This window comes from Odocoileus virginianus, chromosome 3 (genome assembly GCF_023699985.2).
Source record: "Odocoileus virginianus isolate 20LAN1187 ecotype Illinois chromosome 3, Ovbor_1.2, whole genome shotgun sequence".
Taxonomy (NCBI): Eukaryota; Metazoa; Chordata; class Mammalia; order Artiodactyla; family Cervidae; genus Odocoileus; species Odocoileus virginianus.
Window position 1 is genome coordinate 12,312,731 of NC_069676.1, and position 14,472 is coordinate 12,327,202.

Here is a 14,472-nt window from a genome sequence, read left to right on the forward strand (position 1 = left end):
ATCAGTGAAGATGCAGAGTCCTAACCAACGGACCACTAGAGAATTCACACCCAGTGATTCCTGACTAACAGACAACTGGGATCCTTCACAAGGCTGTTGAAAGGACCTTGATATAATAACAACTGGATCTTATTGCTTGATGTGACACACAGTCCTCCAGGGGATGTAAAATTTGTCCCTGTAGAGACAAAAAGTGCTCTGGTGCAACAGTTGCTGCATCTTGATATCCAAACTAGAGACTTTTTGTGTATATCAAAAGTTCCAATCTTCTGCTTTTTCTCAATATGCCTATGAAAAACACACCTGCCAAGATATAGTAGATGAACCCTGAAAACATTCAGCTATGTGAAATAAGCCAGATACAAAAATAAATAAATAAAAGCTATAAGCTGTATTATTCAGCTTACATAAGTTAACTGGAGGAGTCTATTTCATAGGCAGAGACAGAAAGTAGAATAGATGTCAAGACTAGGGAAAAGGGCATTGGAGAGTTAGTGTTTAAGTACCAAATATCAATTTGAGATGGTAAAAAATTTCCGGAGGTAGGTGGTGTGATGGTTCATAACAATAAGAATATACTTAATGCTACTGAACTACACACTTCATTTTTTTTTTAAGATTTGTTTTTATATTTAGCTATGCTGGGTCTTCAGTTGCTACATGCAGGGTTTCTCTAGTTGTGGGGAGAGGGACTATTCTCTAGTTGCTGTTCATGGGCTTCTCTCATTGCAGTGGCTTCTCTTGTTGTGGAGCACAGGCTCTAGGGCAGTCAGGCTTCAGTAGCTGTGATGTACAGGCTTAAGTTGTCCTGAGGCATGTGGAATTTTCCTGGACCAGAGATTGAACCCATGTCCCCTGCATTGACAAACAGATTCTTAACCACTGATCCACCAGGAAAGTCCTGAACTACACAGTTTAAATGGTTGAGAGTAAATAATATGTGATGTATATTTTATCATAGTAAAAAATTGTGGAAGGAGATTTTATGTACTATTTATAGGCATCTAGTAAAGTACCATTTCCAGGGAAAAAGAAATTCTAAATAGGCTTGGCTGACAGTGCCTCTCATAGAGCACCAAGTCAACAAAATACCCATCCAATATAGAAGGCTCTTACGTGCTTGAGGTTTCACTAATTTATATATCTGAGGCATGTATTTAGAAGTCCAATGCGCTATCCATTGCGCCACAGAGCCCGGTCTGAGGCATGTATTTAGAACAGACACTTTAAACCAACTAAACAATAAAAAATCAGATTTTTAAAGGGCTAGATTTTAAAATTGCTACTAAAACCAGACCCTGAACTGAGAGATGTATTGAGTTAAAAAATGAATAAAGCAACTCACTCAGACAGCATTTCACAGAAAGGAAAAATAAAACAAAAAAACACCTGAATAAAACATCTAACAGAAGATGGAATTTTAAAATACCCACATGCAGGTTTCCTGAATAGGGAAGTTAGTAGGCTCACAAGTTCAGCTGCCTCAGCCTCTCAAAAACAGGAATGTCCCAATCCCCCAGGAATCACAAGCCATTCTTTATGTGACAAGTGACTGAGCAGTCAGGAGGAAGACAGCTGCCTGTGAGAGTGGCAGCTCTAGGTGAAGAGTAAAGAAAGGACCAGAGCTGCATTGACTGTAGGATCCCCAAAGCCTAAGGGATAAAGCCAATGGGATAAACTCAACGGATGGCCCCACTGGAGGCTGATGGAGACAGCCAGGTCCAGAATAGAATGGGTTAGAAAAGACCAACATGAATCCTTCATGACCCAGGCAAAGCTGGTGAACAGTCACACCCGTTCCCACCATCAATACTGTAATGTCCACAGTGGGGCAATCATGCATTCAGTCTACATGACTGTGTTCCCTGTACTGTACTGTTTAGTCACTAAGCCATGTCCAACTCTGTGACCCCATGGACCGCAGCGTGCCAGGCTCCTCTCTCCTCCACTGTCTCCCAGGGTTTGCTCAAATTCATGCCCATTGAGTTGGGGATGCTATCTGACTGTCCTCCACTGTCTCCCAGGGTTTGCTCAAATTCATGCCCATTGAGTTGGTGATGCTATCTGACCATCTCATTCTCTGCCACCCTCTTCTCCTTTTGCCTTCAATCTTTCCCAGGATCAGGTTCTTTTTCTAGCGAGTCAACTCTTTGCATCAGGTTGCCAAAGTATTGGAGATTCAGCTTTAGTATCAGTCTTTCCAATGAATATTCAATATTAATTTTCTTAAGGATTGACTGGTTTGATCTCCTTGCAGTCCAAGGGACTCCCAAGAGTCTTCTGCAGCACCACAATTCGAAACTATTAATTCTTTGGCATTCAGCCTTCTTTATGGTCCAACTCTCACATCTGTACGTGACTACTGATGTAGTCGTGATGTACTGTGCTGCCGCTGCCAAGTTGCTTCAGTCGTGTCCGACTCTGTGTGACCCCATAGATGGCAGCCCACCAGGCTCCGCCATCCCTGGGATTCTCCAGGCAAGAACACCAGAGTGGGTTGCCATTTCCTTCTCCAGTGCGTGAACGTGAAAAGTGAAAGTGAAGTCACTCAGTCGTTTCCAACTCTTCACCACCCCATGGACTGCAGCCCACCAGGCTCCTCCGTCCATGGGGTTTTCCAGGCAAGAGTACTGGAGTGGGGTGCCATCGCCTTCTCCGATGTACTGTGCATATAAGTTAAATAAGCAGAGTGACAATATACAGCCTTGACATACTTCTTCCCCAATTTGGAACCAGTCTGTTTTTCCATGTCCAGTTCTAACTGTTGCTTCCTGACCTGCATGCAGATTTCTCAGGAGGCAGGTTAGGTGGCCTGGTATTCCCATCTCTTTAAGAATTTTCCGCTCCTCCTCCTCTTCAATTCTCCCGGTGTCTCCGCTCGGCTCGCTGGCTCCGGAGAAACCCTTACTCCCGTAGCCGACCCAGCGCCTAAGCGGGTCGCCTTGGGCTGGGGGCACACCCCGGGGAGGGGAGAGGTCCAGGCAGCTGGGCCGCCGCGGGCACCTAGTCGCTCCCCAGCGAGCCCCGACCGCAGCCGTCGCCGCCTCGGGCAGAGTTTGCGCTCCTGCTTTGCGCCCGGGGCGCCGAAGCCGGGCGGGCGATGCCCGCGGCGTGAAAGCGCCCGCGGCGGGCGCCGACCTCTGCCCCGGTCTCTTGCCCCCTCCCGCACCCCACCTCCCCCCCTGACCCGCCCCGTGCCCTTGTGACCCTGGCTTTGGCGCCGTCGCCCAGGCGCCCCGCGATGTATTTGCCCCCGCTCCTCGGCGGGAGGCGTCCTGGCCCGCGGGCGCCCGGGGCCCAGAGCCCGGCCTGGGGGCACAGCCGGGCTCGGGCGGGGCCGGGGCCGCGGTGGCGATGCACCGGGACCGTTAGCGCGGGGAGCGCCAGGCAGCTGAGGCGGGGGGCAAGCCCTCCCGCGGAGGAGCCGCGCCCCCGGCCCTGCCGGTCCCGCCGCGATGCTGTTCCACAGCCTGTCGGGCCCCGAGGTGCACGGGGTCATCGACGAGATGGTCCGCAGGGCCAAGAGCGAGGCTCCCGCCATCAGCTCCGCCATCGACCGCGGCGACACGGAGACGACCATGCCGTCCATCAGCAGTGACCGCGCTGCGCTGTGCGCCGGCTGCGGGGGCAAGATCTCCGACCGCTACTACCTGCTGGCGGTGGACAAGCAGTGGCACATGCGCTGCCTCAAGTGCTGCGAGTGCAAGCTCAACCTGGAGTCGGAGCTCACCTGTTTCAGCAAGGATGGAAGCATCTACTGCAAGGAAGACTACTACAGGCGGTTCTCTGTGCAGCGCTGCGCCCGCTGCCACCTGGGCATCTCGGCCTCGGAGATGGTGATGCGAGCTCGGGACTTGGTTTATCACCTCAACTGCTTCACTTGCACCACATGTAACAAGATGCTGACCACGGGTGACCACTTCGGCATGAAGGACAGCCTGGTCTACTGCCGCTTGCACTTCGAGGCACTGCTGCAGGGCGAGTACCCCGCGCACTTCAACCACGCCGACGTGGCGGCTGCAGCGGCGGCCAAGAGCGCCGGGCTGGGTGCAGCCGGGGCCAACCCTCTGGGTCTTCCCTACTACAATGGCGTGGGCACAGTGCAGAAGGGGCGGCCGAGGAAGCGCAAGAGCCCTGGGCCTGGGGCGGATCTGGCTGCCTACAACGCTGCCCTGAGCTGTAACGAGAACGACGCGGAGCACCTGGACCGAGACCAGCCATACCCGAGCAGCCAGAAGACGAAGCGCATGCGCACCTCCCTCAAGCACCACCAGCTTCGGACCATGAAGTCTTACTTTGCCATTAACCACAACCCCGACGCCAAGGACTTGAAGCAGCTCGCGCAAAAGACAGGCCTCACCAAGCGGGTTCTGCAGGTCCTCACTATCAGGCATCATGATCCCTTCTCCTCCACTGTACAGATGAGAACATTGAGGCCCAAATGATTTTCACTTGCCCCAGGCCACACTTTGCTGGTCTGGTTTCAGAACGCCCGGGCCAAGTTCAGGCGCAACCTCTTACGGCAGGAAAACACGGGCGTGGACAAGTCGACGGAGGCGGCGCTGCAGACAGGGACTCCGTCAGGGCCGGCCTCGGAGCTGTCCAACGCCTCGCTCAGCCCCTCCAGCACGCCCACCACCCTCACAGACTTGACTAGCCCCACCCTGCTGACTGTGACGTCCGTCTTAACTTCTGTGCCTGGCAACCTGGATGGCCACGAGCCTCACAGCCCCTCACAAACGACTCTTACCAACCTTTTCTAATGACTCTCTCCCCGCCTCCCCACCTCTGCCCCCGCCCCACAATTTCTTTAAAAAAGAAATTATCTTTAGTTGAATTCCAAGTGTATTTTAAAATAGAGGCTTTGAGCAACTAACTAACCACATTTTAGGATCTCGCCTGGAAACTGAGGAAGAAAATAATTGCGCCCCCCCACCCCCGGCTGACACAGCTCTTTGGACTGGAATTACTTGGAAGATCTATCTGCAACACAACATTTGTGTCACTGTACAGTTTTGTGGACTGAGCGAGGAAAAACAACAAATAATTTAAGTTGGCTAGAGCTTCTGTATTTTCAAAGACTGCCACGTGCCTTAGGAATACTGTTTTATCTCCATACTTTGGATGACTTGTTCATTTTTTCTCTCCCTTTTTCTCTGTATATTTATGACCAGAGCAAAAATGTAAAAAAAGAAAAAAAAAATGTTTGTTACTTTGAATAGTCCTAAACAGAAAAAAAAAAAAAAGGAAAAAAATCAAACTCCCTCCAACGGTCGCTTTGTTGTTTTAGAATTTTAAGGTGGAAGTCTGTTCGAATACCAGAATTTGTAAAATCTAACCGGTAATAAAACCACTTATTGAAACTAAAAAAAAAAAAGAATTTTCCATAGTTTGTTGTGATCCACACAGGCAAACACTTTTGCATAGTCAATAAAGCAGAAGTAGATGTTTTTCTGAAACTTCCTTGCTTTTTCAATGGTTCAACGGATGTTGGCCATTTGATCTCTGGTTCCTCTGCCTTTTCTAAATCCAGCTTGAACATCTTGGAGTTCATGGTTCACGTACTATAGAAGCCTTGCTTGGAGAATTTGGGGCATTACTTTGCTAAAATGTGAGATGAGTGCAGTTGTGCTATAGTTTGAGCATTCTTTGACATTGCCCTCTTTGGGATTGGAATGAAAACTGACCTTTTCCAGTCCTGTGACCACTGCTGAGTTTTCCAAATTTGCTGGCATATTGAGGGCAGCACTTTCACAGCATCATCTTTTAGGATTTGAAATGGCTCAACTGGAATTCCATCACCTCTACTAGCATTGTTTGTAGTGATGCTTCCTAAGGCCCACTTGACTTCACTTTCCAGAATGTCTGGATCTAGGTGAATGGTCACACCATTGTGGTTATCTGGGTGTCATGAAGATCTTTTTTGTATTGTTCTTCTGTGTATTCTTGCCACCTCTTCTTAATATCACCTGCTTCTGTTGGGTCCATACCATTTCTGTCCTTTATTGTGCCCATCTTTGCATGACATGTTCCCTTGGTATCTCTAATTTTCTTGAAGCAATCTGTAGTCTTTCCCATTCTATTGTTTTCTTCTATTTCTTTGCATTGATCACTGAGGAAGCCTTATCTCTCCTTGCTCTTCTTTGGAACTCTGCATTCACGTGAGTGTATCTTTCCTTTTCTCTTTTGCCTTTTGCTTCTCTTCTTTTCATAGCTCTTTGTAAGGCCTCCTCAGACAACCATTTTGCCTTTTTGCGTTTCTTTTTCTTGGGGATGGTCTTGATCACGGCCTTCTGTACAGTGTCACAAAACTTCATCCATAGCTCTTCAGGCACTTTAGCAGATCTAATCCCTTGAATCTGTTTGTCACCTCCACTACATAATCGTAAGGGATTTGATTGAGGTCATACCTGAATGGTCTAGTGGTTTTCCCTGCTTTCTTCAATTTAAGTCTGATTTTGGCAATAAGGAGTTCATGATCTGAGCCACAGTCAGCTCCCAGTCTTATTTTTTGCTGACTGTATACAGCTTCTCCATCTTTGGTTGCGAAGAATATAATCAATCTGATTTCAGTATTGACCATCTGGTCTCTTGTGTTGTTGAATAGGAGGAGAATCCTGAAATCCTGCAAGCCACACAAGATGCTGCTTGGAAAAAAAAAAAAAACTAGAAAACCAAGACAAATTGTATAGGAGCTTATACTACAAAAGAGCAGCAAGTTCAGAGGAATTGGTTTTGGGCTTGGGGGATGGGATTTTGGAAACAACTTTATTGAGACACTATTCACATAGAATTCACCCATTTAATGTGTACATTCATTCAATGGTTTTTCACAAATTCTGAAACCGTTACTATAATCAATTTTAGAATGATTTCATCACCCTGAATACCCCATCCCATCTACAACCCTAAGCAGCCACTGATCTATTGGTTATCTCTACAGATTTGCCTATTCTGACAATTTCATATAAGTTTTTTAAAAAAAATACCATACGGGGGACTTCCCTGGTGATCTGGTGGCTAAGACTCTGAACTCCCAATGCAGGAGGCTGGTTTGATCCCTTGTCTGGGAACTAGATCCCACATGCCGCAACTAAGACCCAGCACAGCCAAATAGATATTTTTAAAATAAAAAAAATTAAAATAAAATATGACTTTTTCTGACATTTCTTTCACATAGCATAACCTCTATGCTCTAATATTTATCAGTATTTTATTGTTTTAGATGATGAGTAATATTTGTTAGTTGATGTTGTTGTTTCCACTCTTTAGCCATTGTAAATAATGCTGTGAAATATTGGTATACAATATTTTGTGTGGAAATGTATTTTCATTTCTTTTGGGTATATGTCTAGGAGTGGAATTGCTGAGTCATGTAACACTATGTTTAACCTATGTGTCACCTGCAGCATTTGGGGATTCCAGTTTCTCTTCATCCTTGCCAATCTTTGTATTATCTTTTTAAAGAATTGTTATGATAACCATCCTAGTTGGTATGGTGTGGTATTTCATTATAGGTGTTTTTTTTTTTTTTCTAAAGGTTACAGAGGATCGGTTCATTCTACCGTGGGAGAGAAGTCTTGAGAGTGGCAGGTGCCGCACTGTCCCTAGTGGAGGAATGGCCCATCACTGTAGTTTTTATTTTAATTTCCCAATGACTAGTGGATATTGAGCATCTTTGTATGTGCTTGTCAGTGATTTTATATATTATTTGGAAAAATGTCTATTCAGATCCTTATGTTTTGTGTTACTTATCATTTTATTATTTCATTCTAAGGGTTCTTTATATATTCTAGATGCCAGTCCCTTATTAGGTATATAATTTCCAAACATTTTCTCCCATTTTGTAGGTTGTTTTTTCCGCTTCCTTATGGTATCTTCCAAAGTATAACAAATTTTAATTTTGATGAAGTTCAATTTGTCTTTTTTTGGGGGGGTTGCTTATGCTTTTGGTGTCAAATTTAAGAAACCTTTGTTAAATCCAAGATCACTAAAGATTTACCACTGTGTTTTCTTCTAAGAGTTCTATATTTTTAGCTCTTACATTTACTTCTTTGATCCATTTTGAATTAATTTTTGTATATGGTATGAGGTAGGCATCAAACTTCATTCTTTTGCATGTAGATATCCAGTTGTCTCAGCACCATTTGTTGAAAAGACTATTTGTTTTCTTATTGAATTGGCTTTTGGCCCCCTTGTCAAGCATCAGTAGACCATAAGTGTGAGCTCAGATGTTTTGGTAGGGGAATTACACAAAATCTTCAAGGTTCAGATCTTTTCATAGTCTGTAAGTTGTTGAAGAGCAATGAGAATAAAGAAAATTTTCCTATCACCTTTTGTGAAGCAAGATAACATTAGTGTAAAACCTGGTAGAATACAACAAAGGAAAATTACAGCCATATCATTTTTTAATATTAATTCAAATGAGCTATAGTAAGTATTAGCAAGTAGAATATAAAGCCACATTAAGAAAATAATAAGCCTTGACCAAATGGAATTTACTCTAGGAAGTCAAGGTTTGTTAAGTTATTAGGAAATCCATTAAATAACACATCCTATAGGACATCTAAGAAGATAAATTATATGATTATCTACATTGATGCCAAAGAAGCCTTTGACAAAATTCAATAGCCATTATTTATATAAACACTCAAGAAAATAAAAATTGGCAAATTACTTTGTTGGTTGATTATATCTATAGCTGTGTGTGTATCTGTGTACTGGTGACATTAGCTAATGCAATTACTTAAGAAAAATTAATTGCAAGAGAAGTAAGACCACCTCTTTTTGCAGATGATATGTTATTACACATGGAAAGGTCTAGAGTATAAATGATAAAATTAATATAAGCAGTGAAGTTCCTGGTGGTCCAGTGGTTAGGACTCTGAACTTCCACTGCTGGGGGCACAGGTTTGACCTCTGGTTGGGGAGCTAACCAGGTTTCATCTGAAAGTCACTCAGTTGTGTCCTACTCTTTGCAACCCCATGGCCTATACAGTCAATGGAATTCTCCAGGCCAGACTACTGGAATGGATAGCCTTTCCCTTCTCCAGGGTATCTTCCCAACCCAGAGATCGAACCCAGGTCTCCTGCATTGCAGGTAGATTCTTTACCAGCTGAGCCACCAAGGAAGGTCTCACATGCTGCATGGCAAAAAAAAGAAAAAAGCAAGCAATTAAAGAATTCAGTATCTTAGCAAGATATGGAATTGCCATTTAGAAGTCAAAAGTGTCTATCTACTAAGCCAATAAACAGTAAGGTGGTACAATGGTAAAGAAAAACTCAATTACAATAGCAAAAAAAAAAAAAAAAGAAACTTTGGGTCAAACTTAACAAAATATGGATAAAACCCAAATGAAGAACTTTATTTATTTATGTTTTTACTGTAAAGTAAAATACTTTATTTTTTTCCCATTTATTTTTATCAGTTGGAGGCTAATTACTTTACAATATTGTAGTGGTTTTTGCCATACATTGACATGAATCAGCCATAGATTTACATGTGTTCCCCTTCCTGATCCCCCCTCCCTCCCCATCCCATCCCTCTGGGTCTTCCCAGTGCACCAGCCCTGAGCACTTGTCTCATGCATCCAACCTGGGCTGGTGATCTGTTTCATCCTTGATAGTATACTTGTTTCAATGCTATTCTCTCAGAACATCCCACCCTTGCCTCAAATGAAGAACTTTAAAACACTCTTGAAAGACACATAATAGACTTGAACAAAAGGAAGAACTTTGTTCTTCAATAAAATGGCTTAACATAATAAAGATATAAATTTCCCAGGATTAATTCAGAAGTATAACATAACCCTGGGCTACCCTTGTGGCTGCTGCTGCTAAGTCGCTTCAGTCATGTCCGACTCTGTGCGACCCCATAGACGTCAGCCCACCAGGCTCCCCCGTCCCTGGGATTCTCCAGGCGAGAACACTGGAGTGGGTTGTCATTTCCTTCTCCAATGCATGAAAGTGAAAAGTGAAAGTGAAGTTGCTCAGTCATGTCTGACTCTTAGCGACCCCATGGACTGCAGCCCACCAGGCTCCTCCGTCCATGGGATTTTCCAGGCGAGAGTACTGGAGTGGGGTGCCTTTGCCTTCTCCGGCCCTTGTGGCTCAGCTGGTAAAGAATCTGCCTGCAGTGTGGGAGACCTGGGTTTGATCCCTGGGTTGGGAAGATCCCCTGGAGAAGGGAAAGGCTACCCACTCCAGTATTCTGGCCTGGAGAATCCCATGGACTATAGTCCATGGGGTCGCAAAGAGTTGGACACAACTGAGTGACTTTCACTTTCATAACATAATCCTAATATGAGTGCCAACGACCTTTTTTTATTAGGCAAATTGATGCTAAAGTTTATATGGAAGAACATCTGATGATACCCAAGAAAGCACTGAAAAATAAGGGATGATGCCCTACTGATGTTAAAACATAGCACAAAGCCACTATAAAACTGTAGTATTGTCACATAAATAGGAATCAAATAGAATAAAGAAGAATTTCTCAGGCCCAAGAATATATGGAATTTTATTTTGTAAAGGTGGTATTTCAGATCACTGAGACAAACATGGAGTTTTAATGAAAAGTGCAAAGACAACTAACTAGTTAGCCATCTGGGAAAAGATAAAATTACACATGTACCTCACATCACTCACGAAAATAAAACTCTAGATGGATCAATGATCTAAATGTGTATGTTGGGGAAGCTGGGAAGCCATACACATAAGTAGAGTATTCAAGTGATTTCTGGACTTATTAAGGAAAAATATATGACCATGAGGTGGCAGTACAGACACCTTATTTGGGTAGAACTTTGACAAGTTTCTTGGTCTTCCTGGTAGCTCAGCTGGTAAAGAATCTGCCTGCAATGCAGGAGACCCTGGTTCGATTCATTGGAAAGTTCCCCTGGAGAAGGATAGATTGGTTCAGACAGTAAAGAATCCACCTGCAATGTGGGAGATCTGGGTTTGATCCCTGGGTTGGGAAGATCCCCTGGAGGAGGGCATGGCAAGCCACCCCAGTATTCTTGCCTGGAGAATCCCCATGAACAGAGGAGCCTGGTGATCATGGGATCACAGAGTCAAACACGACTGAGCCCATAGTTGACAGGTTTGCATCTGAGCAAAGTACCAGGAAATACCAAAGTTATAGCATCAGGGTTACTACTCTGAAGGGGGGAGCAGGAGGAAAAGGCAGCTGCGGAGGTGGTTTGTGTGTCTAGGTGATGTTCAGAAGCCTCATGGGGAGTCTCTGGGTCAGAAAGCTCTGAAGGGCAACAGCACTCTGGGGTCTTTATAGCCCCAGGATTTATCTTCTCATGGTGGGCAGATTTTAGACTTTATTTCTGGGGTATGCTAAGCAGCTATGCTCTAAATGACTGAAACTCTCCATCTCCTTGTTTGGGCTATGTTTAAAGCAATGAATTTGTGTATGTATAACTGAATCACTTCGCTGTACACCTGAAGCTAACACAGTATTCATCAACTATAATCCAATATAAAATAGAAATTTTAAAAAATATAATTAGGAGTTCCCTGGCGGGCCCGTGGTTAACACTCTGTTCTTCCATTGCAGGGAGCACAGGTTCCCTGGTCGGAAAACTAAGATCCTGCAGGCTGCACAGCAAGGTTTTTAAAAAAAAATTGTTTTTAATTAAGAAAAAATTTTTGTGTAAAGAACTTATGTAAGGAATGATAAAAACTCTAAAAAAAAAAAAAAACCCTAAAAAAAAAAAAAAACCCTGAATTTGTAAATTTTTGAGTTTGGAGTTAGTGGGCTACTGTGAATAATGCTGCTCTGAATATTGTTGTGCAAATATTTGCGTCCCTGCTCCCAGTTCTTTTGGATTTATACCCAGAACAGAAAATTCCATGGATGGAGGAGCCTAGTAGGCTACAGTCCATGGGATTGCAAATAGTCGGACATGACTGAGCAACTTCACTTTCACTTTTCTTTCCCAGTTCTTTTGGATTTATACCCAGAGTGGAACATAATAATTATTTCATTATTTGAGGAACTTCCAGACTGATTTCCACAGCAGTTGCATCATTTCATATTCCCACCAGCAATGTACAAGAGTTTCAGTTTCTCCATGTGCTTACCAGTATATTCTTTCAACTTCATGGCAAGTTTGAAATATTTAAAAATAAGAAGTTGATCACCTAAAACTATCACAACATTGTTAATTGGCTATACCCCAATACAAAATAAAAAGTTTAAAGAAAAAAAAGATTGTTAAGGGAATTCCTTGGTGGTCTGGTGGTTAGGACTCTACACTTTCACTGCTGAGGGCATGGGTTCAATCTCATGATTGAACTAGGCTGGGGAACTAGGATCCCCCAAGCAATCCAGCGTGGAAAAAAAAAAGAAGTTGATAGAAGGGGCAAAAGGGGAATCCACTTTTGGTCAAAAAGACATTTCATGCTATGATAAATTCTAAATAATCAAGTGACATTTTTTCCAAAGAAACTAGCATGTCATAGCATGTCTTTGTAGTGACCGTAGCAAGTGGCCTGAGGAGATGACTGCTTGACATCTCCACTACTGGGTATGATGGTCATGTTAATTTTAAGATGCCCAAAAACTAATGCATGATTTTCTCCCAACATTGTTCCTGCTCAGTCTTACCCCATTTCAGTAAATGACAGTTCCATTATTGAGCAGTTGCTCAAGCCAAAATCCTTGAAGCCACCTTTTATTCTTTTTTCTTTTTTAATTAATTTTTTAATTGAAGGATAATTGCTTTACAGAATTTTGTTGTTTTCTGTCAAACCTCAACATGAACTAGTATAGATTAGTACTCATGTAATCTACCACAAAATCTTGTCAGTTCTACATTCAGCACATATAAAGAATATACAAAATACATCTTTAATGCTACATTGGACTTCAGGACTTATCTGTTTCAACAGCCTGCATTACCTTAACTAATATGATTGACTGATTAAAAGATTGATAGGAAGAAAGAAAATAGAGATAATGTTAGGTAATAAAAAAGCATTTTGTATTTTTATATAATATTCTACTTATTTTTTGTGAATTTTAATATTTATCAATTGATTCTTAGACATACAATCTTATTTTGATCTCTTTACCTATTTTTTTGAAATAAGTTTCATTTCTATAAAAGCTTGTAAGGCTCTGCTAAAATCTTCTTTTTTTTTTTTTTGGCACACAACACAGATCATAATTCATTTATTAATTAAATTTAAAAATGCTTTGAATAAAAACTTAACGGTAACAATCATTTAAAGGTCAATTATTTACTTTCTCCCATAGATGGAAACCAGTTACTTTTCTTGTTTTCTTCTCCAGGACAATGAATCAAGGCCATGGTGCTTAAACACAAGTGTATTTCTTTCATGTCATACTACTCTCCAAATCAGAGTCCACCACTCCACTTCAGTTACTCATTAAGAGGTTCCTCTACAGCTTTCTTAGGAGGTTGTATAGTCCTATGATTGGAAGCAACACATTTCATATAAACTAATCCAAGTAATTCTGCTAGAGCTATAATACCCAAACCTGAAATCAGAAGAGGACCATGCACTGGGACACATTCTGAGACACAGAGGCTGAATCCGACCACAGACAGCACATAGCCCAGTATCTGAAGGATCAGTATGCTGATGGTGATGGAGGACATCCCCATAGCTATCATAAACACACAGTAATGAAGTAATATTAATATTACTGTAGGAAGTACAATTAAACCAAGTCCTGAAGCATTCTTTGTTGAATATTCACCTGGGATTAAAAGAAAAGCTCCAACAGTGACGAGGATGGTGAGCAGTAGTCCAGCAACTAACAGAAAAATGGCTTTCTCCTTCGTGTAATTGGATTTATATTTAAGTGTCACAATACCAAACTGTCCCCAGAACAGAAGTATAGCCAAAACTGGGAAAATAACAATGAGGATATTTTCATTTGGAGAAAACCATGAAACAACACGGTATTTTAGTTCTATGATGGTTTCCCCTTCTCTGCTCAACTCCGTTACTTCGCAAGTGTAGTTTCCTGAGACGGCATCACTCTTATCCATCTTCAAAGAGGCAATGCCACGCAGTAATTCTGATGGTGTGATTTTTGCACTAGGAAAGTAACTGCTGGACTTGGACATCCGCTGACTTCCATCAAAGATGAAAATGTTTTCTCCTTTAAATTTCCATCTGACATACAATTCAGTAATGTTCTTCGTCTCCACATTATTAACAAAACATGGGATGACAACGGTTTGATTGCAAACAGTATATTCTACAGATTTGATTACATTAAATATTAGTTGAGCTGAACCTGGGGGACTGATGAAAGTGAAAGTGAAAGTCGCTCAGTCGTGTCCGACTCTTTGTGACCCCATGGACTATACAGACCATGGAATTCTCCAGGCCAGAATACTGGAGTGGGTAGCCGCTCCCTTTTCCAGTGGATCTTCCCAACCCAGGGATCAAACCCAGGTCTCCTGCATTGCAGGCGGATTCTTT

General features: G+C 42.8%; 1 protein-coding gene and 1 pseudogene across 1 annotated transcript; one reads left to right on the forward strand and one right to left on the reverse strand.

The window, feature by feature from the left end:
• Positions 1-1,198: 1,198 nt before the first annotated feature.
• Positions 1,199-7,484, forward strand: LOC139033946 (LIM/homeobox protein Lhx2-like). Its single transcript, XM_070464003.1, has 2 exons — positions 1,199-4,375; positions 4,475-7,484. Exons 1-2 carry the CDS (start codon positions 3,456-3,458, stop codon positions 4,761-4,763), a joined length of 1,209 nt encoding a protein of 402 aa, XP_070320104.1. The 5' UTR covers positions 1,199-3,455; the 3' UTR covers positions 4,764-7,484.
• Positions 7,485-13,143: 5,659 nt separating this feature from the next.
• On the reverse strand, positions 13,144-14,300 carry LOC139034482 (leukocyte surface antigen CD47 pseudogene; annotated as a pseudogene).
• Between the last annotated feature and the right edge of the window lie 172 nt (positions 14,301-14,472).